Here is a 25,129-nt window from a genome sequence, read left to right on the forward strand (position 1 = left end):
ATAAAAAAAAACTAAAAAAAAGGAAAAAACTGAAAAATAAGCTAAAATAAAGGTAAAAACCAATAAAAAACTAAAAAAAAAAAGGAAAAACTAATAAATGACGACACTCAAAGAGAAAGCGACCAGGACAAAAAACTAAAAAAAAAGGCAAAAACTACAAAAAAACTAAAAACTAATAAAAAAAAATAAAAAAGCTAAAAAACTAAAAAAACTAAAAAAAGGTAAAAAACTAAAAAAACTAAAAACTAAAAAAAAACTAAAAAAGGTAAAAACTAAAAGAACTAAAAAAGAAAAAAATAAATGACGACACTCAAAGAGAAAGCGACCAGGACAAAAGGAATGTTCGATTAGCAATCAACAAAGCACCGGGACACAGGGAGTATAAATGACGACCAGGACACAAGTAAAAAAAAAAATTAACAAAACTAAAAAGAAGGTAAAAACTACAAAAAAACTAAAAAGAAAAAAAAACTAAAAACTAATAAAAAAACTAAAAAATCTAAAAATCTAAATAAACTAAAAAAGAAAAAAAAAGGAAAAAAATAAAGGAGAAAAACAAAACTAAAAAACGAATGTATATACAGACCGGTACACCGGGATACAAATGACGACCGGGACACAGGGAATATAAATAACGACCGGGACACAGGGACACAACTACAACGGGGACACCGGGGGAAACAGGGGGATATAAATGACGACCGGGACAAAAAAACTAAAAAGAAATAAAAACTAAAAACTAATAAAAAAAACTAAAAAATCTAAAAATCTAAATAAGCTAAAAAAGAAAAAAAAAGGAAAAAAATAAAGGAGAAAAACAAAACTAAAAAACGAATGTATATACAGACCGGGACACCGGGATACAAATGATGACCGGGACCCGGGACACAGGGAATATAAATGACGACCGGGACACAGGGACACAACTACAACGGGGACACCGGGGGAAACAGGGGGATAACCTGACAATCTATTTATATGCAAAGACAATGGGACAGCAAAGAATGTTGTATATTCGCAAGTTTTACGTAGTTAAAACCATATATATATATATATATCTATATTCACAGGTGGGACATAGGGACACAACTACAATGGCGCGTAACTATTATGGCGCGTAACGACTTACGCGCGCGGGGGGGCTTGGGGGGGGCGCGAAGCGCCCCCACCAACTAGGTGTTGGGGTGGCGCGAAGCGCCACCCCAACAGCTAGTATATATATATATATATATATATATATATATATATATCTATATATATAAAAATAAGTTGTCTGTCTGTGGATGGATGGATGGATGTGTCAGGTGACGTCACCTGAAAAAACTGGATTAGGTGACGTCAAAACTGAAAAAACTAAAAAAAGGCAAAAACTACAAAAAAAACTAAAAACTAATAAAAAAAATAAAAAAGCTAAAAAACTAAAAAAACTATAAAGGTAAAAACCAATAAAAAACTAAAAAAAAACTGAAAAAACTAAAAAAAGGCAAAAACTACAAAAAAAAACTAAAAACTAATAAAAAAAGTAAAAAAGCTAAAAAACTAAAAAAACTAAAAAAACTAAAAAAAGGTAAAAAACTAAAAAAATAAAAAATAAAAAAAAACTAAAAAAAAGGAAAAAACTGAAAAATAAGCTAAAATAAAGGTAAAAACCAATAAAAAACTAAAAAAAAGGAAAAAACTAATAAATGACGACACTCAAAGAGAAAGCGACCAGGACAAAAGGAATGTTCGATTAGCAATCAACAAAGCACCGGGACACAGGGAGTATAAATGACGACCAGGACATAAGTAAAAAAAAAAAAACTATCTATATATATAAAAATAAGTTGTCTGTGGATCTGTGGATCGTGGATCAGGTGACGTCACCTGAAAAAACTGGATCAGGTGACGTCAAAACTGAAAAAACTAAAAAAAGGCAAAAACTACAAAAAAAACTAAAAACTAATAAAAAAAATAAAAAAGCTAAAAAACTAAAAAAACTAAAAAAAGGCAAAAACTACAAAAAAAACTAAAAACTAATAAAAAAGCTAAAAAACTAAAAAAACTAAAAAAAAGGCAAAAACTACAAAAAAACTAAAAACTAATAAAAAAAATAAAAAAGCTAAAAAACTAAAAAAACTAAAAAAACTAAAAAAAGGTAAAAAACTAAAAAAACTAAAAACTAAAAAAAAACTAAAAAAGGTAAAAACTAAAAGAACTAAAAAAGAAAAAAATAAATGACGACACTCAAAGAGAAAGCGACCAGGACAAAAGGAATGTTCGATTAGCAATCAACAAAGCACCGGGACACAGGGAGTATAAATGACGACCAGGACACAAGTAAAAAAAAAAATTAACAAAACTAAAAAGAAGGTAAAAACTACAAAAAAACTAAAAAGAAAAAAAAACTAAAAACTAATAAAAAAACTAAAAAATCTAAAAATCTCAGAGTCATCGTTTTGCAATCGAACACGCATATTTGTAGTTAATTTTAATATTTTTACGTGTGCCCATAAATTAGAATTTTTCAGGCAAGCATTCATTTCGTCTGCAGGAGTTAAACTACGTAAAAATTGCGAAAATACAACATTCTTGGCTTTCCCATTGTCTGTGCATATACAAAGCCGTATGTACTAATAATGACGTCATATGCAAACGCTCTTTTTACAAACAAACAAACATGCATACACACAACTCGTTTTTATATAGATAGATAGATAGATAGATACAATACAAATTAACTGCGTAAAACTTGCGAATATACAACATTCTTCGTTGTCCAATTGTCGCTGCATATAAATAGATTGTCAGGTTTACCGACCCTCGAACATTTGCAATCGGACACGCATATTTGTAGTTAATTTTAATATTTTTACGTGTGCCCATAAATTAGAATTTTTCAGGCAAGCATTCATTTCGTCTGCAGGAGTTGATCTAGGTATTATAGGTAATGTTTGCCTGAAACCTCCCGCAAGCAATATTAATGTGCTGCCAAAGGGTTTCGACTTCCCTCTCAAATCTTTCAAGCATTGATCCAGAGCCTCGAGCGATTTTTTTGTGTGCCATTGTGCACTCATCCCAAATAATAAGTTTGCATTGCTGCAATACTTTACCCATCCTAGATGATTTGGAAATATTGCACGTGGGAGTTTCTGTAGAATGCAAATTCAGAGGCAATTTCAAAGCGGAATGAGCAGTTCTTCCACCAGGCAGCAATGCTGCGGCTATTCCGGACGACGCAATTGCCAACGCTATATCATTTTTTGATCGAATTGATGCCAGAATCAGTTTTATCACAAACGTTTTACCAGTACCTCCTGGCGCATCCAAAAAGAAAATTTCTCCAACGTTGTTATCGACACAATGCATTATCGTATCATAAATGTCTTTTTGTTCCGACGTTAACTTGGAAATGTTATTTTGTACATACGACAATAGATCGCTCGTACTGTAACTTTGTTCACGATCCAATTCTACACATGTCGAAACAGCAGCGATACGGTTAGGTGAAGGCATTCCCAAATCCTGATGAGGTTTGTTTGCCATACGTACGCACAAATCTTCTATAATAACTAAAGTGTAGTTATAAATTTCTGATGTAAAATCAAAAGTCATATCTGACGTCTCTAACTGTTTTCGATGGAGTATATCTTCGGACATTTTTGACTTATATTTTTCCCATAACTCTGTAGGAGCTGATGGAGAGCAAGTTGTTAAAATGATGCCAAACAATGCACGAATTTGACTTGGGGTTGACGTTTCGCACGCGTCATTGATGCAGTTATCCCAGTGTTGGTCATTCTCCAATAAATTCAGAGCTTGGCATGCACTACGGTAAGTGTCATGTATAGTACCGTTTACAGTTCTCAAATACTCAAAGGATGTCGGACCGGGTACATTCACCAAAAGCAGGCGTAGAAAGAAGCATTCATGTTGATTGGGGTGAACGGTGTAGAGTCTTCCTATCGTGGTATCTTTGAAGATGGTAGGTTGGCCGTCGACTGACTTACCCTGTTTTCGACGTTCAAATACTTTATTTTTAGTATTCCACGTGTAACACGAAGGCACTTCAGTATACAGCAGTTTTTTTGCAAAAGAATCATTTTTGCAAAGCGAAAAAAAAGCTGTTAATTTTGTATCCGGTGGATTCAGGGCTCTTTGTTGCACGTTGGTTTCCGAGAAATAAACATGTTGACCATTCTGTAAATGTACCGCTAAGTGAACAACAGCTGGACTACGTTCATGTATTGGAAATGAAAGAATTCGCCAAACAGCTTCATTACTGCTTATGTATCTTCCAGCCTGATATTGTACGATTTCGTCGAAATCTTTGATTTCGGGCTGCAAGCCAAAAACTGCCATGTCACTGCCTTTGTTGACGTATTTACATATGTATTTGATTGCCTTTACGGAGTTACAGTATTCAACGTTTATGTGTGCATTAAATGTTTTTGATAATAATGGGAATATGGAACAACCCACTGGTTATCTACTTCGATGGTGGTACCGTTACGCTTCTTTATTATTGCTGTTTTACCGCCATCTTCAGTAGATCTTCTTCTATATTGTGGGTAACCATCATTGCCAGTAATTGTGTTGGATACTAAAAGTCGAGGATATTGCTTTGTGCACCTTCCTTTGGCCATGCATGGTGAATTTTCGTTCAGTGCACTGCAAGGTCCATGTATCATATTTTTTACAATAATATCATGTAACCCCTTATCGACATTTTTATCAGGTATTTCAGCGGAAATCACATCATCAATTTCGTTCGAAGTAATTTTTTTATGTAGCCAGATTAGTATATGTGCGTGTGGCAAACCTCGTTTTTGCCATTCCACTGAGTACATCCAGCATCGCACTGACCCAAACACTTCAAGTTTTACTATGTAGTTTATCAGTGATTTCAACTTTTGCCGGAAGACATGGGCCGTAATGTCATGCCTATGAACCGCCGATTGTCCTTGAAGTAAAAGCTGCAGTATCTCGTCCCAAGATTGATTACATGTAAATGTAATAAATAAATCTGGACGACCATAGAGACGAACATACGCAATAGCATCTTGAGCATATTCATGCATATGACGGGAACTGCCAGCATATGACGAAGGTAAAATTGTTAATCTTCCAACGTTTGTGGTATTACCGTCATTTATAACTGCATCTCGCAAATGAATGTATTGTTCAGAGCGGAGCTTGGTCTGATTCAGGCGGATATATAGCAAACGTTCTGATTCAATTTTAGCATACATATCAACGACAAATAGGTGAAACAATTCACGGCATTTTAAAACATAATTTTCTTCATCCTGCCGAATCATTAGTCTATAGGAATAATAATGCATTGCACTGCATTTCTTATTCATTTCTTTGTTAGTGGCTGGATTCATCAATTTAATATTAAAGTGATAGCCGTCGGCTCCATCCCAAAAAATGATAGGATATTGTAGGGCATCGTAGCATCGATGAGTTTCAGCAATTCTTAACAACTGAGCGTTTCGCTTATGAAGAATAATATCTCGAGGTAAAAACTGATCACCGACCATAACGATTGCCACTTCGTCGATAGTTGGAGCATTGTATCTACGCACATGTTGGCCAGTAGGCGTTTTGTCAGCGGAAATAACAATTTTATGCGTATCAGTAGGCATCAAATCGATGGCTGTTTTGAACAGACGCACTAAATTATTATTTTCGTGGAAAAGATGTTGCAATTGGGAAACGATTGTCCTTTCAACGTTGGGAGAAATTTCGCAACGTGCATTCAATTCAGAATTTCTATCACTGATGAAGTACAATTGTAAAAATTTATGATTCTCGCCTGAGAATGGTAGAAGGGACCCTGCTCTATGATAAATTTGCCCTTTTACTTTGAAAGTAGACGTAAATTGATCTGGATTTTCGATTTGGGCTCCAAACGACGTCATTTGGAAACATGAGTTGTATTTTCTGATTTGTGACAAAAAACGCTTAGATTCTGACGTAGTTCCAGTAAGGAAAGTCTTCAATGGCTCTGGTGATACAGCCAATAGAGGAAGTTTAACTTTTCCTGAGGCGCAACACATTCCCATTGTTTCACCATTGAATTTCAAGGCCTTGCAATAGGGACAAATTTTAGACATTGTCCCGATTTGAACACATCTACTCAAGCTATAATCATCGACTGGGCTGTACCTGAATGCCAGGCGATAACTTTCAGGTTGCTCTGATTCCTCGGCACGCTTTCTTTTCTTACTTTCTCTATCAGCAGCAAGCCTGATTTCTTGCTGTTCTTGTGATTCCTCGGCACGCTTTCTTTTCTTACTTTCTCTATCAGCAGCAAGCCTGATTTCTTGCTGTTTTTGTGATTCCTCAGCACGCCTATTTTTTTCACTTTCTCTTTTAGCAGCAAGTCTGCTTTCGCGTTGCTCTGGTAGTTCCTCGGCACGCTTTCTGTTCTTTCTTTCTCTATCAGCCTCAAGCCTGTTTCCTTGCTGTTCTTTTGATTCCTCGGCACGCTTTCTTTTCTGACTTTCTCTATCAGCAACAAGTTTTTTGGCATAGACTCTTTGAGCATCTTCATCGGCTTTTGCCATTGTAGGTTCATCAGTCATTTTAAACTTAAACATTAATAGATTTCTACGTGAACATATATGTCTTAAATATCTTTAATGATGTCACCGTCATAGCAAAAATGACGACAACTAACTTCATGACGTCATTCGACACAGAAACATGACGTCACCTGACAGACACACAGACAGACAACTTATTTTTATATATATAGATATATATATACATATATATATATATATATATATATATATATATATATATATATATATATATATATATATATATATATACATATATACATATGTATATTATATATACATATTATACATATGTATAATATATGTATATACGTTATATATACATATATACATAGGTATACATATATATACATATATATATGTATATATATATATATACATACATATATATACATATATATATATATATATATATATATATATATATATATATATATATATATATATATACAATTAAATGTAATTTAATAAATCAACCCCAATTAAAAAAAAAATAAATTGAAAAATGAAAAGATAATGTTGAATAAAGTGATTTTTATATCTATATGTATAAAAAAGGATAATGAAGAACTAGAAATAGGAATAACCAAAATTTCTTTTCAAATATATAGTTTATAAATATTGTGCTAAATATTTAAAAAACCATACTTCCTAGCTGGAAAATTATAAATAAAGACTTTCAGTTAATGAGCGAAGTCTCTCACAGCTTCATCAACTAATTCCAATTACAATGGGAATGCTATGGATAAAATGAATCTAAAATTTAAACTGCATAAGTATGATATTGGAAAGACATTTATGAATGAACTACAAACCTCTCTAGCCTTTTCAACCGCCTTTTCACTTTCCCATCCATATGCGTGTGTTCTTGAATGTGGATTTCCATAGAAGCTGGTTAAATAGGGAAGCATGGAATCTAAAACTCTTGGGTCCTGCAGGAAAGAAAAACATAAACCAATATAACACAAATATCAGGCCGTCAATTGGGGCTGGGGGCGACTGCCCTTCCCTAGATTTCCCAAGGTTTTCATTCTAAAAATCCAAAAAAACACAAAAATTACACCCCCTCCCAAAATTTCGAAAAATACATTTTTGTTGTGTCTTCTTTAAAAAAAGAGAAAAATCCTTTCCCCCTACCTTTTCGTAAATTGGCAGCCCCGATAATTACAAAAAGGCTTTAGATATAAATAGCTAACCATTTTGAAGAGCAAATACCATTTTAAATAATTGCAATATTTTCTCACGCGTGTTGCTAGTTTTACTATTAGTAGCATGCCTTGAGTTGAGTAATTTCACCACTCTTTCAGGAGTTCATCTCTGACCCAATGAGTTATATACATTCTTCTGGAGAAGCTTATTGTATCACCTGTCATGATTAATTATCAAGAATTAATTCATTCCTTCGTAGGATTCACTTTCATTAGCTTACAACAAAGCCATATGCAGTGAGGAGTTTGAGCCCTGCCCCCAAAATTTTTCGTCCAACTCATAAAAAGGTAACAATATAGATATAATCATATTTCTGGTGCGTTTTGTAAAGTTTTTTGGTACCCCCCCCCACACAAAAAGCCTGGATACGCCCTTCCTCATAACACTTTGCAGAACGGACCATTACAAAAGTTTCTTAATAAAGCTTCTACTTCTACAAAACTTCTAACAAAAAAAAGAAAAAAAAGGTAAAAATTGATCTTCCAGGTTTCACAAAATAAAATTTTCAAAATAATAAAGACACCTTTGAATATCTATCTAAATAAAGGTAACATCAGTGCATTTCTTTTCTTGTGGTTTTTAATTATTCTGAACTGCAGTTGTGTCAAAGAAAAAACCGTACTTGTAAAATATGCGAGTTTTACCTTTTTTATCCCCCCCCCCCAAAAAAAAAAAACTTCACATACCGGCCTTGTGCGCTTTATCTAATTTCTAAAGTGTGTATTTCTATTCTTAAAGTATACCGTTACTCCTTACATATATTCTTTCGTTCCTAAAGTACAGTTTCCAGTCCTTAAAAAAGGGCTAAGCCTTTAAAGTTAAAGGGCTAGACAGACCAAATAATAAATAACTAGAACTAAACTTGGTTTCTAATTAAATTCCCTGCTATAGAACAATTTTATGCATCCACCACAGCAGGCAAAATTGCCAAAACTAAAGAGTGTTGTATCTTAAGTTTTGTTGTGCTTTGGTTCTTCTTTTTGTGTGTTGAGTTTCTTCACCACAAATGAGTGTTGTGTTTCTTCTTTTTTTCCAAAATAAAAAGAAACTAACCAATGGAGTTGTTGCTTGAGCATCCAGGTATAATGGCTTCAATTCTGGGTTCTCTAATGCTGATTCTTCTGCAAGAAAAAAAAAAGATTTTGCTGTATTAGCTGAACAAGTATACCACAAACATATAATAACCAACAAAAGTATTTTTGTATGACAAAGCAGGAGAACAACACAATTAGCATGATAACATTTTTTTTTTATTAATAAAAATCAAAGAAGTTTTTTTAACTGAAAGAAAGGAGCAACATCAAAACTTAAAACGAACAGAATTTATTACATATATGAAGGGGGTTGCCTTTTCATCAATAACTCACTCTTCACACCAAAGTTTTTTTAGCATTGTTTGAAAAAGTTTCTTATTGTTCTAATTAAATGGCCCTTGTGTTTCAGGAGTTGTACTTAAAGAATTGGGATAAAAAGTCAAGCTTACAGAGACAACACTATAGCGTTGTCTTATAGTACAGGCCATACGGCTTCAATGTTTTATTATTCATGTATTTATTATTTTTTGCCCTGACGCACTTCGTATGGAAGTGGTCGTCGTATAAACCTCAAAAAGGGCTCATTTGATTGGAAATCGAGAGTTCTAGTGCCACTTTTGAGAGTCAAAAGTGATCAGAGAGCAACCCTAAATGTATCCGATAAAAATTTTGAGGTAGCCATTTTGTTAAAAATAGTTCAAAGATCATACAACAAAAACTCGAGGGACGACAAAACCCCTTGGGCCCAACAGGCCTTGGAAGTTATGCGCTGAGGGCAAATATAGTTCTTATAGAAGGGATGCTTGTATAAAATTCAGAGAGGACTCATTTGATTTGTAATTAAAAGTTCTAGTTCACTTTTCAGAGTCAAAAGTGATCAGAGGGAAACTAGCCCCTCCCCCAATCTCTGCCAATTTCCCCCAAATCAATCCGATAAAAATTTTCAGATAGCCATTTTGTTAAAAATAATTCAAAGATCATATAACAAAAACTCGACACCCTCAAGGGCCCAGGGGCAGGCGTTATAAGTTATGCCCTACGGGAAAATATGGTTCTTACAGAAGGGATGCTTGCATAAACTTCAGACAGAGCTCATCTGATTGGATGTTAAAAGTTCTAGTTCACTTTTACAGAGTCAAAAGAGGTCAGAGGGCGGCTAGCCCTCGTAACCCCTCCCACGCCCTTTTTTTCCCAAATGCATGAGATAATTTTTTTTTGAGGTAGCCATTTTGTCAAAAATAGTTGAAAGGTCAGAAAAAAAAATCCGGGGTAGACACAACCCCCCATGGCCCGGGGGCAGGCGTTGTAAGCTATACCTTGGGGGCATATAAGGTTTTTATAGAAGGGATGCTCGTATAAACTTCAAAAAGGGCTCATTTGATTGGAAATTGAAAGTTATAGCTCACTTTTTAAGAGTCAAAAGTGACTGGAAAGCAGCTAGCCCCCACCCATGACACCTTTTTCCTAAAATGCATCAGACAAAATTATTGAGATAGACATTTTGTTAAAAATAGTTCAAAAAATTCCAGCGTTGACAAAGCCTCCCAGGGCCCAGGGCAGGCATTGTAAGTTATACCCTGGGGGCATATACGGCTCTTGTGGAAGGGTTGCTCGTATAAACTTCAGAGATGGCTCACTTGATTGAAAATTGAAATTTCTAGTTCACTTTTTAAGAGTCAAAAGTGATTTGAAAGCAGCTAGCCCCCCACGCCCTTTTTCCCCAATTCCATCCGATAAAAATTTTGAGGTGTCTATTTTAATAAATATAATCAAAGATCATATAACAAAAACTTCGGGGTCAACACAACCCCCCAGGGCTCGGGGCGGACGTTTTAAGTTATGCCCTGGGGAAAATACGGTTCTTATATAAGGGATGCTCGTATAAACTTGAGAGAGGGCTCATTTGATTGGAAATTAAAAGTTCTAGTTCACTTTTTCGGAGTCAAAAGAGATCAGAGGGCAACTAGCCCACACGCCCTTTTTTTCCAAAATGCATTAGATATAATTTTTGATATAGACATTTTGTTAAAAATAGTTGAAAGGTCAGATAATAAAATTTCCTGTGTCGGCAAAACCCCACAGGACCCCGGGGCAGGCGTTGTAAGTTATGCCCTGGGGGCATATAAGGTTCTTATGGAAAGGATGCTCGTATAAACTTCAGAGAGGACTCAATTTATTAAAAATTGAAAGTTCTTCACTTCTTCAGAGTCAAAAGTAGCCAAAGGGCAGCTAGTCCCCCCTGCGCCCCCATATGCATCAGATAAAAATCTTAAAAAAGACATTTTATTTAAAGATAGTTTAAGTCAGAGAACAAAACTCTGGTGTTAACACAGCCCCCAGTTCCTGGTAGCAGGCGTTGTAAGTTATGTCCTGGGAGCATATATGGTTCTTGTGGAGTGGACGCTTGTATAAACTTCAGAGTGAGCTCATTTGATTGGAAATTGAGTTGTAGTTAACTTTTTAAGAGTCAAAAGTGAACAGAGGACAGCTAGCCATCCCCTTCACGCCCTTTTCCCCCCAAATAAATCAGATACAAAATTGAGATGGCCGTTTTTTTTAGAAAGTAGTTCAAGAGTCACAAAACAAAAATTCCTGTGTCAACAAAACCCCCCAGGGCCCAGGGGCAGGCGTTGTAAGTTATGCCCTGGGGATATATATGGTTCTTATGGAAGGGATGCTTGTATAAACTTCACAAATGGCTCATTTGCTTAGAAAGTGAAAGTTCTAGTTCACTTTTTAAGAGTCAAAGGAGATCGAAGTGCAATTATCACCTCCCCCCTCACACCCTTTCCTCCCCAAATACATCAGATAAAAATTTAAGATATTCATTTTGTTAAAAATAGTTAAAGGGTTAGATAACAAAAACCCTGATGTCAACACAACCCCAGGGCCTGGGGGCAGCTGTTGTAAGTTATGCCCTCGGGGCATATATGGTTCTTATGGAAGGGATACTCGTTTATAGTTCAGAGAGGGCTAATTTTTTTGGAAAATGAAAGTTCTTGTTCACTTTTTAGGAGTCAAAATTTTGGAGCACAGCTAGCCCCCCTTACCCCCCGACACCCTTTTCCCCTAAATTCATCACATAAAAATTTTGAGATAGCCATTTTGTTCAAAATAATTGGAAGGTCAGATAAAAAAAACTCTGGAGTCAACGCAACCCCCCAGGGCACGAGGGCAGCTGTTGTAAGTTACGCCCTGGGGGCATATATGGTTCTTATGGAAGGGATGCTCGTATAAACTTTAGAGAGAGCACATTTGATTGGAAATTGAAAGTTCTAGTTTACTTTTTAAGAGTAAAAAGAGATCCAAGAACTAGCCCCCACGCCCTTTTTCCCCAAACCCATCCGATAAAAATCTTGAAATAGTCACTTTGTAAAAAAAATTGTTCAAACATCAGACAACAAAAACTCCAGTGTTGACACCCCCCGGGCCCGGGGTGGTAAGTTGTGCCCTAGGAGCATACATGGTTCTTATGGAAGGGATGCTCGTATAAATTTCAGAGAGTGATCATGTGATTGGAGATTGAAAGCTCTAGTTCACTTTTTAAGAGTCAAAAATGATCATAGGGCAGTTAGCCTCCTCCCCCACGCCGTTTTCCCCAAATGTATCAGATAAAATTTTGATATAGCCATTATGTCAAAAGGTCAGATAACAAAATCTGGTGTCAATAAAACTCTCCAGGGGCCATTGGCAGGCGTTGTAAGTTATGCCTGGGGGCAAATATTGTTCTTATAGAAAGGATTCGCGTATAAACTTCAGAGAGGGCTCATTTGATTGAAATTAAAATTTCTAGTTCACTTTTTCATAGTCAAAAGAGATCAGAGGGCAACTAGCCACTCCCCATCTACGCCTTTTTCCCCCAAACCCATCCGATACAAATTTTGAGATGACTATTTTGTTAAAAATAGTTCAAACATCACATATTAAAACTCCAGGGACGACACAACCCCCCAGGACCGGGAACAGGCGCTAAGTTATGCTCTGGGGGCATATATGGTTCTTATAAAAGCAATCAAATATTGCAATCAAATAATGCAATCAAAAAAGAACAAAAGTTAATTAAAAAACCGAATAAGAAGTTTTCAAAGAAAAGTAAAGGCCATTTTAAACTCAAGATCAGCAAATACAAATAACTGTTAAAATTCAAAGTCAAAACGACCAGAAATTACTATTAAAGAATAAATGAAACCCAAAATGAACAGAAATTAAATAAACAATCTTAGCAAAAAGCATACAACATGTAATAATAGAAATGAATAAATAAATCTTAAAGCAAGTAATGCTTAAATTGAATATGCAAATCAAGCTTCAAACAAAACAAAAACATTTTGCTATTGAAGCATAAATGAAATTCAAAACAAACGAAAATTAAATAAACAATCAATGCAAACAAACATAATATAACTACTAATATAAATGAATGAATATATCTTAAAACGAGTGAAACTTAAATTGAATAGGGTAAAGGTACCAATGATTCAACAGTTTTTGAAAAAACAACAACACTTTTTCTACTCCAGAAGGCTTAAGACTTTTGCTTTAAAAAGGGTTTAAGTATGTAGGAAAAACATCTACAAATATAACTATTTGATTAGAACTTTGAAGTTTTATCAGAAAATGGTACAAAACCTCCATTTTTTTAAATTGGAGCGTTTTCACCTATAAATTCGACAAAACAAAAAAGTTACCTGTTTTTGACAAAAGTCTGAGCCCAATTAGTCACATGTTGAAATACTTGGGGAACACTTGTGGGCAGATCCTGGTGCATTCGACATGCTTGTTCTTTTTACTTTATTTCTTCGTTCCTCTTCAACCTTTTTTAATGTTGAAATGTATAAAGCAATATTCAGATAGTGGAAATAAAAAAACTGAAAAAATTGCCTCAAGTACAGGGACGAAATTGGATAATCATATGGAGTTTAATTGTGTGACCTAAGTCTCTATAATATTATGTAATAGTGTGATAATCTCCCTATAAACGCTATCTGGAATGGCCCACTTCCTCTCAGCTTTAATGCTTCAGCAAAGATTTCTTTATTGTTCACGGCGAAAGTGTTGTCAACATTTAGCCATTTCAAAGTTAATCAACCATTTTAATCTACTTTAGAAAATTTTTGTTTTTCGACTATCCTTTATCATGAAAGTCCAGAATTCTTGAAACATGCATGTCCTACTTAATATTATTAGAATTTTATGACACCAAGGAGTTCAACATGTTTCATTATATTTTTGGGTTGGATAGGGTCTAAGAAAACAGGAGTGGAAATCCAGAATTTTAAGAAGTTTATTGTCATTAAATTCGACTTATTGGAATTTACTTTCATATGTAAATTCTTAGCTCTATCCAAAACATGGGTAGGATTTTTATGGGGTCATTTTTGATGGTTGGGACATACTTCAAGTATCAGCAGGCCATCTTTATATTAACACCATAAAATATGACTCATGATGAGTCATCTTTGATGAGTAATGACAAATTTATATTAACTCATGATGAGGGAATCTTACCAATTTCATTAATCAATACTATATATAAGAATGGTCACCTAATTGATTGGACATCGATTGGATTTAATTATCGAGTGTTTAGGTTTCAGCCACAAAAGGCATGAGCAATGTTAATAATTCAACCTTAACAAAAACGCTGATACTCAAACACTTAATTATAGATTCTGATTTAAGTGGGTGTTGTGATTAGAAAACTTGAGAGTCAAAAGCAATGTACATCGATTGGATTTAATTATTGAGTGTTTAGGTTTCAGCCACAAAAGGCATGAGCAATATTAATAATTCAACCTTAACAAAAACGCTGATACTCAAACACTTAATTATAGATACTGACTTAAGGGGGTGTTATGATTAGAAAACATGAGAGTCAAAAGCAATGTACATCGATTGGATTTAATTATCGAGTGTTTAGGTTTTAAAGTAGCAACGGGAGAGTCTATATCAAATTAACTATAAGCGCAAGAGAATAAAATGTGATTATACTATTTTTCGAAAATAAATTCTCTGCTTTTATTACATATCACATAGGACAGCAACCTCTAGGCATGTAAACAGGGGAGTTTCACCACCCAACTATTTATTGCTATTGTTGCTGTACAACAAACCTGTTTCAAGGGGGTTCATCAATTTTTGGCTCCTAAAACTATGACCCCTCCCCCTTCGAACCGAATTCCTGTGCACATAACAAGGTTTCTTGAGGAATTCCATGCTAATTAAGGAGGGGGTCAGAGAGAACATTTTGTATTTTACAGCTCAGGATCTATTTGAAAGAAAACATCAATAAAATTTAATAAGAGAGTGTCTACTTCAAATTTATTCAGTGACAAATGAACTAGGGTATTGTGATCAACCAAGTAAAATAATCAAAAATATGAACATAGCATGAGGAAAAAACAGCAGTTTCTAGGATGACTGAAAGATCTAGCATTTTTCATCAAATCAGTAAAACTATGATTTAAATAGAAAATCTAATGTTATCCATAATTATCCATAAATTCAATAACTATGTCTTCATTAGAGGACCCTTGAATTTTAACACCAATTGTTTCTCATCTGTTTTATATGTTCAGTGAAGTTTTGACAGAGTCACCTATGTTTTGACAGGGCCTGTTGCTGCTTGTCAAAAACTTCGCAAAGTTACTACAAGATTTTCTCAGAAGAAATGAATCTTGTAATAGAAGTCAATATCTACATTTGAATTCAGCTCAAGGAACATTTTTAGTTGGTCTGATTCCACTATGTCAGACAAGAAATTTCAACACTTGGGACATAATTTTGTCAATATAATATTAGCTGCCATTTCAACTTAAATTTATCAGGAAAAAGTCAATGTGGCTACATTTTAGAGGAGATCAGATATATCTTGATGTATTGGTGCTGATCCCACTTATTTTTGCAAAAAAAATCAAAACAAAGTAATGACAGTTTGAACATAACATAGCTAAAAAATTGTCAGGAGCTCATTTTGTGTTGAAAACCGGAAACTAATTGAATTGAATATTCTTTTCTAATCTGGGTGTATTGGATATAGTGTCCATGTTTCACATTGTCAAAATATAAAGACAGCTTCAAGAGATGGTGTTCCAAGTCACGACTAAGCAGAGTTATTTTGTTTTAAAGGAAAATTTTGACATTGGATCCTAAATTGAACTGTCGAATCATTGGTGCCTTTACCCTATGCAAATCAAGCTTGAAACGAACAAAAACACTACAAACAAGAGTTCCCAAATGCATAAGATAAAAATTTTGAGTTAGCCATTTTGTTAAAAATAGTTAAAATGCGAGATAACAACAACCCTGGTGTTGACACAACCCCCAGGGCCTGGGGGGGGGCAGGCATTGTAAGTTATGCCCTAGGACAAAAGGGGTTCTTATGGAAGGGATCCTCGTATATATTTCAGAGAGGGTTGATTTGTTTGGAAAGAGAAAGTTCTTGTTCACTTTTTATGAGTTAAAAGAGATTGGAGTGCAACTAGCCCCCCACGCCCTTTTATCAAAAATGCATCAGATAAAAATTTTGAGATAGTTATTCTTTTAAAAATAGTTAAAAGGTCAGATAATAAAAACCCTGGGGTCAACTCAACCCCCCAGGGCCCAGGACAGTCATTGTAGGTTATGCAGTTTGGGCATATATGGTTCATATGGTAGGGATTCTTGTCTAAACTTCAGAGAGGACTCATTTGATTGGGAAATGAAAGTTCTAGCTCAAATTTTAAGTCAAAAGAAATCCGAGGGCAACTAGCCCCCCCCACGTCCTTTTTCACCAAACCCATCAGATAAAATTTTGAGATAGCCATTTTTTTTTAAATACGCTAGTTCAAACATCAGATAACAAAAACTCCAGTGTCAACACATACCCCCAGGGCCTGGGGAAGGCATTGTAAGTTATACCCTGGGGGCGTATATGGTACTTATGGAATGGATGCTTGTATAAACCTCAGAGAGGGCTTGTTTGATTGGAAATTGAAAGTTCTAGTTCACTTGTTAATAGTCAAAAGTGATCAGAGGGCAATTAGCCTCTTCCCCCACACCCTTTTTCACTGAATGCATCACTTAACAAAAAATCCAGTGTCAACACAACGCCTCATAGCTCGTTGGCAGGCGCTGTAAGTTATTCCCTGGGGCAAATATGATTCTCATAGAAGGGATGCATGTATAAACTTCAGAGAGGGCTGGTTTGATTGGAAATTAAAAGTTCTAGTTCACTTTTTCAAAGGGAAAAGAGAACAGAAGGCAATCAGCCCCTCTCCCACTCTACACCTTTTTTCCCAAGCCCATCCAATAAACATTTTAAGATAACCATTTTGTTAAAAATAGTATAAACATCATATATTGAAACTCCAGGGTCAAAACCCCCCAGGGCCTGGTCACAGGCGTTGTAAGTTATGCCCTGGGGGTTATATATGGTTCTTATAGAAGCAATCAGATATTGCAATAAAAACAAAACAAAAATTAATTAAAAAAAAATTCCAAAACATACAACAAGTAATAATATAAATGAGTTACTAAATCTTAAAGTGAGTAATGCTTAAACTGAACATGCAAATCAAGACTAAAACAAAAAAATATTTTGCTATAGAAGGATAAATGAAACCCAAAACAAACAGAAATTAAATAAACAATCAATTCAAACAAACATACAATACATTCTAATATAAATGAATAAATAAATCTTAAAATGAGAGAAATGTCATTTGAATATGCAAATCAAGCATGAAACAAACAAAATCACTACAAACAAGAGTTTGGGTATTGCCTCCTTCTCTTACTGTAAAAGTCTAAAACCTAATGTGTCATTGGCACTTTACTGACAATAAATTATATTACAGCTTTTTTTTGTACTTAATATTGAAAATAAAAATTAAAATTACAGTAAAATTTTGACCTGATGAACTTTCAGCAATTAATATCATACATTCATATCACATCAAACATTCAGTTTAATTTATTAATTCTGTCTAATATTGTTCAAGACGAATATAGTTTCACTAGAAACAAGAATTTGGATACTGTCCCCTTCCTTAACTGTAAAAATCTACAGCCTACTGCATCATTGGTGCTTCATTGAAAACCAATTATATTACAAATACTTTCTTTTCCAGTTTTTGGAGCATTAAAAATGAAAATTAAACTACAGCAAAATAAAATCTTGAACTGATGGATCTTTCAACAATTATTATTATTATTATTATCATTACTATTATTATATATAAAATGTTCAGTTTGATTTTTTTTTTCCAGGACGGTTTTAGACTTTTACAGTGAGAGAAGGAGGCAATACCCAAACTCTTGTTTGTAGTGATTTTGTTTGTTTCAAGCTTGATTTGTATATTCAATTACTCACTCGATCGGACACTCACTCGTTCGACAAAGCAATATCCTCGACTTTTAGTACCCAACACAATTACTGGCAATGATGGTTACCCACAATATAGAAGATCTACTGAAGATGGCGGTAAAACAGCAATAATAAAGAAGCGTAACAGTACCACCATCGAAGTAGAAAACCAGTGGGTTGTTCCATATTCCCCTTTATTATCAAAAGCATTAAATGCACACATAAACGTTGAATACTGTAACTCCGTAAAGGCAATCAAATACATATGTAAATACGTCAACAAAGGCAGTGACATGGCAGTTTTTGGCTAGCAGTCCGAAATCAGTGATATCGACGAAATCGTACAATATCAGGCTGGAAGATACATAAGCAGTAATGAAGCTGTTTGGCGAATTCTTTCATTACCGATACATGAACGTAGTCCAGCTGTTGTTCACTTAGCGGTACATTTACAGAATGGTCAACGTGTTTATTTTTCGGAATCCAACATGCAACAAAGAGCCCTGAATCCACCGGATACAACGTTAACTGCTTTCTTTTCGCTATGCAAAAATGATTCTTTTGCAAAAAAACTGCTGTATACTGAAGTGCCTTCGTATTACACGTGGAATATTAAAAATAAAGTATTTGAATGTCGAAAACAGGGTAAGTCAGTCAACGGCCAACCTACCATCTCCAAAGATACCATGACAGGAAGACTCTACACCGTTCACCCCAATCAACATGAATGCTTCTTTCCACGCCTGCTTTTGGTGAATGTACCTGGTCCGACGTCCATTGAGTATTTGAGAACTGTAAACGGTACTATACATGACACTAACTGTAGTGCATGCTAAGCTCTGAATTTATTGGAGAATGACCAACACTGGGATTAATGCATCAATGACGCATGCAAAACGTCAACTCCAAGTCACATTCGTGCATTGTTTGGAATCATACAAAACAACTTGCTCTCCTTCAGTTCCAACAGAGTTATGGGAAAAATATAAATCGAAAATGTCCGAAGATATACTCCATCAAAAACGGTTAGAGACGTCAGATATGACTTTTGATTTTACATCAGAAATTTATAACTACACTTTAGTTATTATTGAAGATTTGTGCATATGTATGGCAAACAAACCTCTTCAGGATTTGGTAATGCCTTCACCTAATCGTACCACTGCTGTTTCAACATATGTTCAACATTTCTAAGTTAACGTCAGAGCAAAAAGACATTTATGATACGATAATGCATTGTGACGATAACAACGTTGGATAAATTTTCTTTTTGGATGCACCAGGAGGTACTGGTAAAACATTTGTGATAAAACTGATTCTGGCATCAATTCCATCAAAAAATGGTATAGCGTTGGCAATTGCATCATCCGGAATAGCCGCAATGTTGCTGCCTGGTGAAAGAACTGCTCATTCTGCTTTGAAATTGCCTCTGAATTTGCATTCTACAGAAACTCCCACGTGCAATATTTCCAAATCATCTGGGATGGGTAAAGTATTGCAGCAATGCAAACTTATTATTTGGGACGAGTGCACAATGGCACACAAAAAATCGCTCGAGGCTCTGGATCAATCTTTGAAAGATTTGCGAGGGAATTCAAAACCCTTTGGCAGCACATTAATATTGCTTGTGGGAGATTTCAGGCAAACATTACCTATAGTACCTAGATCAGCCCCTGCAGACAAAATGAATGCTTGCCTGAAAAATTCTAATTTATGGGCACACGTAAAGACATTAAAATTAACTACAAATATGTGTGTCCGATTGCAAAACGATGACTCTGGTGAAATATTTTCAGATCAATTGCTGGCAATTGGAAACAGAAAGCTCCCAGTAGACTCAATTTCAGGACGTATACAACTACCAGCTGAATTCTGTAATTTAGTGATGTCCAAAAATGAATTGATTGAAAAAGTATTTCCGAATATTCTAACCAATTATAAAAATAATAAATGGCTAAGTGAACGAGCGATTCTTGCACCCAAAAATATAGACGTCCACGAAATCAACAATATTGTTTTGACCAAGATTCGAGACCAGGCAGTCCTTTACAAGTCAGTCGACACAGTTGTGGAACCAAATGAAGCAGTTAATTATCCATCTGAATTTTTAAATTCCCTGGATCTCCCAGGGTTTCCACCACACGTGCTACAACTAAAAATAGGCGTACCAATAATACTTTTAAGAAATATCAACCCACCAAAGCTTTGCAATGGCACGCGACTTGCCGTAAAAAAAAAACAATGGAAAACCCAATAGAGGCCACAATCTTGACAGGGCCTTTTGAGGGTGAGGCTGTTCTTATTTCTCATATTCCCATGATTCCAACGGATCTGCCTTTTCAATTTAAAAGATTGCAATTCCCAATTCGATTAGCATTTGCAATCACCATTAACAAAGCTCAAGGTCAATCATTAGAAAAATGTGGTATAGATCTTAATACTGATTGTTTTTCCCATGGACAATTGTATGTTGCATGTTCGAGAGTTGGTAAACCTGACAATCTATTTATATGCAGCAACAATTGGACAACAAAGAATGTTGTATATTTGCAAGTTTGACGCAGTTAATTTGTATTGTATCTATCTATCTATCAATCAATCAATATAAAAATGAGTTGTATGTATGCATGTTTGTTTGTTTGTAAAAAGAGCGTTTGCATATGACGTCATTATAAGTATATAAGGCTTTGTATATGCACAGACAATGGAAAAGCCAAGAATGTTGTATATTCACAAGTTTTACATAGTTAAAAACACACATATATATATATCTATATTCATAGGTGGTACACAGGGACACAACTACAATGGCGCGTAACTATAACAACTTACGCGCGCGGGGGGGACTTGGGGGTGGCGAAGCGCCCCCACTAACTAAGTGTTGGGGTGTCGCGAAGCGCCACCCCAACAGCTAGTAGTTGTATAAATGGTGTTGTATTCATAGAAATTTTTTATTAGTATAAAAAATGCTTAGAGGATGATCTGTAAAAAGGCACCAAGTTAATGGCCTTTTAAGCTTCCTTCATGTTAATACATAAAAAATTCCAAAGAACAAAATTTAAATATCACAAGGGGGGGGGGGGTCAGAAATGCCTGCATAGGACATGGTCTAATATTGATGGGGAACCACTGATCTAGACCTTTTTCACAATTGTATAAATAATAATAATAATAAAAGAATTTGATGTCAACTATATAAAAAAAGGAAGAAGAAAAATTAAAAATTTTGTCAAGTCAAGTTATTTTCAAGGAAATAATGTATTTGGTCATCTAGGCTGAAACTTTTAAGGCATCCTAAGACATCTGTTTGTTTTTACTTTCTAAGAGAGATAAGGATGTAAATTATCCAAAATATTTGCATACTATATTGAAATTTTGCTCAAATCAAATGGGGGAGAGGGTGTTTAGAACTTAAACAGGGCATCTTTAAACCTGAATAGGCTGATCTTACGTCAAGTCCCATCTGTTGCATAACTGTGTTGAGGAATAATTCAACTAAATTATTTAGCTGACTTCTTCTAAAAGAATCTATAAAATGTCATTTCCTGTATTCTCAAAATTTGTATTGTTAAGTAATACTACTAGCATGCTCTTTACATTACAGATTTTTTAAGGACAAAAATGTACTTTTTGTAATCTAGGGGGGGGGGGGGGGTTAAGTTCCTTTCTCAAATTTGTATAAGAAAATACCAAAAAATTTAAATGAAAACACAAGAAAAGATGATTTTGGAAAATTGGGGGGGGGGGAAGGAAAAAAAGTCCAAAAAGCTTTTGTAGAACTAGATTATATCCTATGCCCTGTAAAAGAATCTGCTGATCTCTATCCTTTTACCTGTTGCAGAACTATACAGTAATCTGTGACTGTTAGTTTTACAGACTTCTTGATATTAATACTAGCAACCTATTGCAGCAGCAAGCTCCCCAAGGCCAATACAGCTTTGCATGCTCCTTCTCTACCCTTGCCTGTTCAAAGCTTCAAGCTTTATCTCCCTCTCCTCCCTGTTGAAGTTTTATTTTGTTCAAATTGTTTCTTATGACCTCTTTCAGACTCATCTGGGGCAACCAAATTGTTCCTTGTGACCTCTTTCACCTCTTTTGTGGGAATCTATAAATGGGGCAAGCCTATATTTGATTGACTACTAAACAAGAGAGACTTTGTTAGAGCTTGAAGAATTGTTTTGGAGTTCAAAATTAAAACAAAAAATTTTAAAAAGGCTAAATTTCTTTAGTAACACAGTAAATTTTGCACCTGTTTTTAATTTTTTTTTTTCTAATTGTAAACAGAAAGGCATTGTGATGTAAAAAATTATTTAAACTTTTGGAGCTGAGGGGAGTTTTTAACAATTCCTGTTATTTCAGTAGAATTTTAAGCCATATCAAAGTTTTTCCTAAATTTAAGAAATATATTAACAAATCTTCAAAATCTTATAAAACATGATTGAGCAAAAGCATGAGGCAGGAAATACTTTTCTTGGGTCTCATTTTCTGACAGTAAGATCTATTCTGCAAGGTTTGACTTTTATAAAACCTTGAATATTAGTAGTTAGTGAAGATTAGATGAAAATTAGTAAAGGTTACCAAGAGGCCAGTGCCCTCTAGACAGAGAAAGAGCAGTGTTAGCCACTTCAAAATAACACCCTGGATTATATTTTCAGCCTTGGATTCATTTACAGAAGTTTTATTTACCAAGTCAATGAGCTTCCAAGAAAGCCAGAAGCCTCTAAACTAGGATTTTACCTAAGGAACCTAATGTACTATTTATATAGCATGTTCCCTTGAAAAGAGTAAACCACTAAATATTTACAAGGCTAAATTTAAAACCAAGGGATATGGGTGATTATCAGAAAAGTGACCATAATATTACAAAAAGTATAAAATAAGCAAATTAATAGGCAAGAGTTTTACTTTATTAGTATGTTTCCTTTAAAATCAATCAACCTCTAAACTGATACCAAAACAGTGAAATTGGAGGAGTTTAAATTACTGACCTACAACAAGGTGAACGTACCACTTGATGTCGCTTTTTACACTCTTTTTGAATATAATAGTTGCTTTATCCTACTTGGAAATTGAAGTTTAAGCCCTTTAAGGACCTTAAAAGATGATGTCTTTTTTTTTCTTTTTTTTTTGGCTATATAAAAGGGCTAAAAAAAAAATATACTTACTTCATTATATGCAGAATAATTCTGGTTAATACATTTCAACTGCACCTTAAATATACTTCACCCCTAACACTCTCTCTAAAGTGCAAATATAGCCTATAGGCTAAATTAGACATTTCTTATTTATTTTCTGGTTCCCAATTGTGTCAGTTAGCCTAATTCAATTATTGGTTACTAGTTCAAACAAGAGTGATGCTAAAAGATGAAAGTAAACAAAGCATTTTTTTTAAATTTATATAAATTGATTACTTCATTGGATCATAATAAATCAATACCTGTGAATTATATAATCTTAGCAAAATCAAATTATAATCAAATATTAAGATTTTAACCATTTTTTTACCCTTTTCTATTGCAAAATGAGACAAAACAGTCTATAGAAATTGGTAACAGCAAATGGGTCTATCATATTTGGAAAGAGCACAGAAAAGGGAATTGAGTATTAGTAAGTCAGTAATGTAAAATCCAGTAAAATTCTAGTTAAGTGACTTCTTGCTATCTCAGAAAGGGGTTACGTTAGGAAAATGAAACTTTCAGGGATGGGTCTACAGGCTAAAGTATGTCCCAGGAAGGTATTTTGGAGTACCTACCTCTACTCCTTTTCCCTTTAGAGGGCCCTGACCTTTGATGACCTTTAAAAATATGTGTGTTATAAAGTGAAACCTTGCAAAATAGATCTTCTGGTTAATTGAAGTATAACAAAATTGTTTTCAGCTTCACAACTTAGCTCAATCCTAATTTATAAGGTTTTAAAGATATGCAAATACATTTCCTAATTTTGAAAAAAACATTGATATGGCTTAGAATTCTACTCAAATAACAGGAATTGTATTTTCAGAACTAAAGGCAGAAAAAAAGCAACTGGTAGGCCTAACTGAAAATTAAGATAAAATGTTGTTTTGTCAAAATTTCAATAGGTACAGACCTGTCATGTAGGCAAATTTCGGGGCCCTCTAGAGGGAGAAGGAGTGGAGGTGGGTACTTTAAAATAGCTTCCTGGGATATACTTTAGCCTGTAGAACCATCCCCAAAAGTTTCATTTTCCTAACCTAACCCCTTTCTGAGATAGCAAGAAGTCACTTAACTAGAATTTTACCAAAAATCCTACAAATTTGAGCCCAAAACACCTTCCTAGGACACACTATGGGCTAGGCTTTCAATATATTAGTTGACTGAAAGTTACAATCTCCTAGGCTAACTTAACAAGACATCACTGTTTTAGAAGATATTCTAGGCGTATTGAACAGCCCCTCCTCTAGAATTCACCTAGTGCATTATTTACCTTAGTCTAGGAATACAAAAAAAAGAAGACTCACTACTCCCAGGTTCATCAATTTCATAGGCCTCAGAGAGTGATCCATTTTTGTGTGTAGTGCTATAAATCAATCGCTTTGGTATACTCTCTGAAACTTTTTTAAAAATCGTCATTGGGTTTCTTATCATTTTGGAAACAGTGTTGATTTCTTCTTAACGTATTTTGTTACACAACGTATTCCAAGTTTTTCTAATGCTGTAAGCGTTTTCAATTTTACTCTGAGATTTGATTAGACTGTAATCCCTGCCGAAGTTTCGATGTAAATATATTAAAACAAAATTAAGAAAATAATAATCTTTGAAGTTTAGTTTTGAATAAAATATCAGTTTTAATAAATATAGATTTTTTTTCTATTTGAACTATTAACGGAAGCACTAAAAAGTTATTCCATTTCTCAAAAATTCAAATTAAAAGTTGCGTTTCGAACTAGCCTGGTTGACACGACAAGAAATAATGCACCCTTATCTTCAAGATGACAAAGGAAGTATAAC

At 34.6% G+C, this 25,129-nt stretch overlaps 1 protein-coding gene across 1 annotated transcript in view; it reads right to left on the reverse strand.

Annotated features, from left to right (window-relative positions):
• LOC136034365 (cysteine desulfurase-like) overlaps positions 1 to 24,879 on the reverse strand; it is a 58,926-nt gene extending 34,047 nt beyond the window's left edge. Inside the window, exons 1-3 of the mRNA XM_065715509.1 lie at positions 24,640 to 24,879; positions 8,835 to 8,902; positions 7,388 to 7,504 (exon numbers count right to left, since the gene is read on the reverse strand). Of these exons, the coding sequence (XP_065571581.1) occupies positions 7,388 to 7,504; positions 8,835 to 8,902; positions 24,640 to 24,766 (312 nt within the window). The 5' untranslated portion in view covers positions 24,767 to 24,879. The remainder of the gene's footprint in view (positions 1 to 7,387; positions 7,505 to 8,834; positions 8,903 to 24,639) is intronic.
• Between the last annotated feature and the right edge of the window lie 250 nt (positions 24,880 to 25,129).

Source organism: Artemia franciscana, chromosome 13 (assembly GCF_032884065.1).
Source record: "Artemia franciscana chromosome 13, ASM3288406v1, whole genome shotgun sequence".
Classification (NCBI taxonomy): Eukaryota; Metazoa; Arthropoda; class Branchiopoda; order Anostraca; family Artemiidae; genus Artemia; species Artemia franciscana.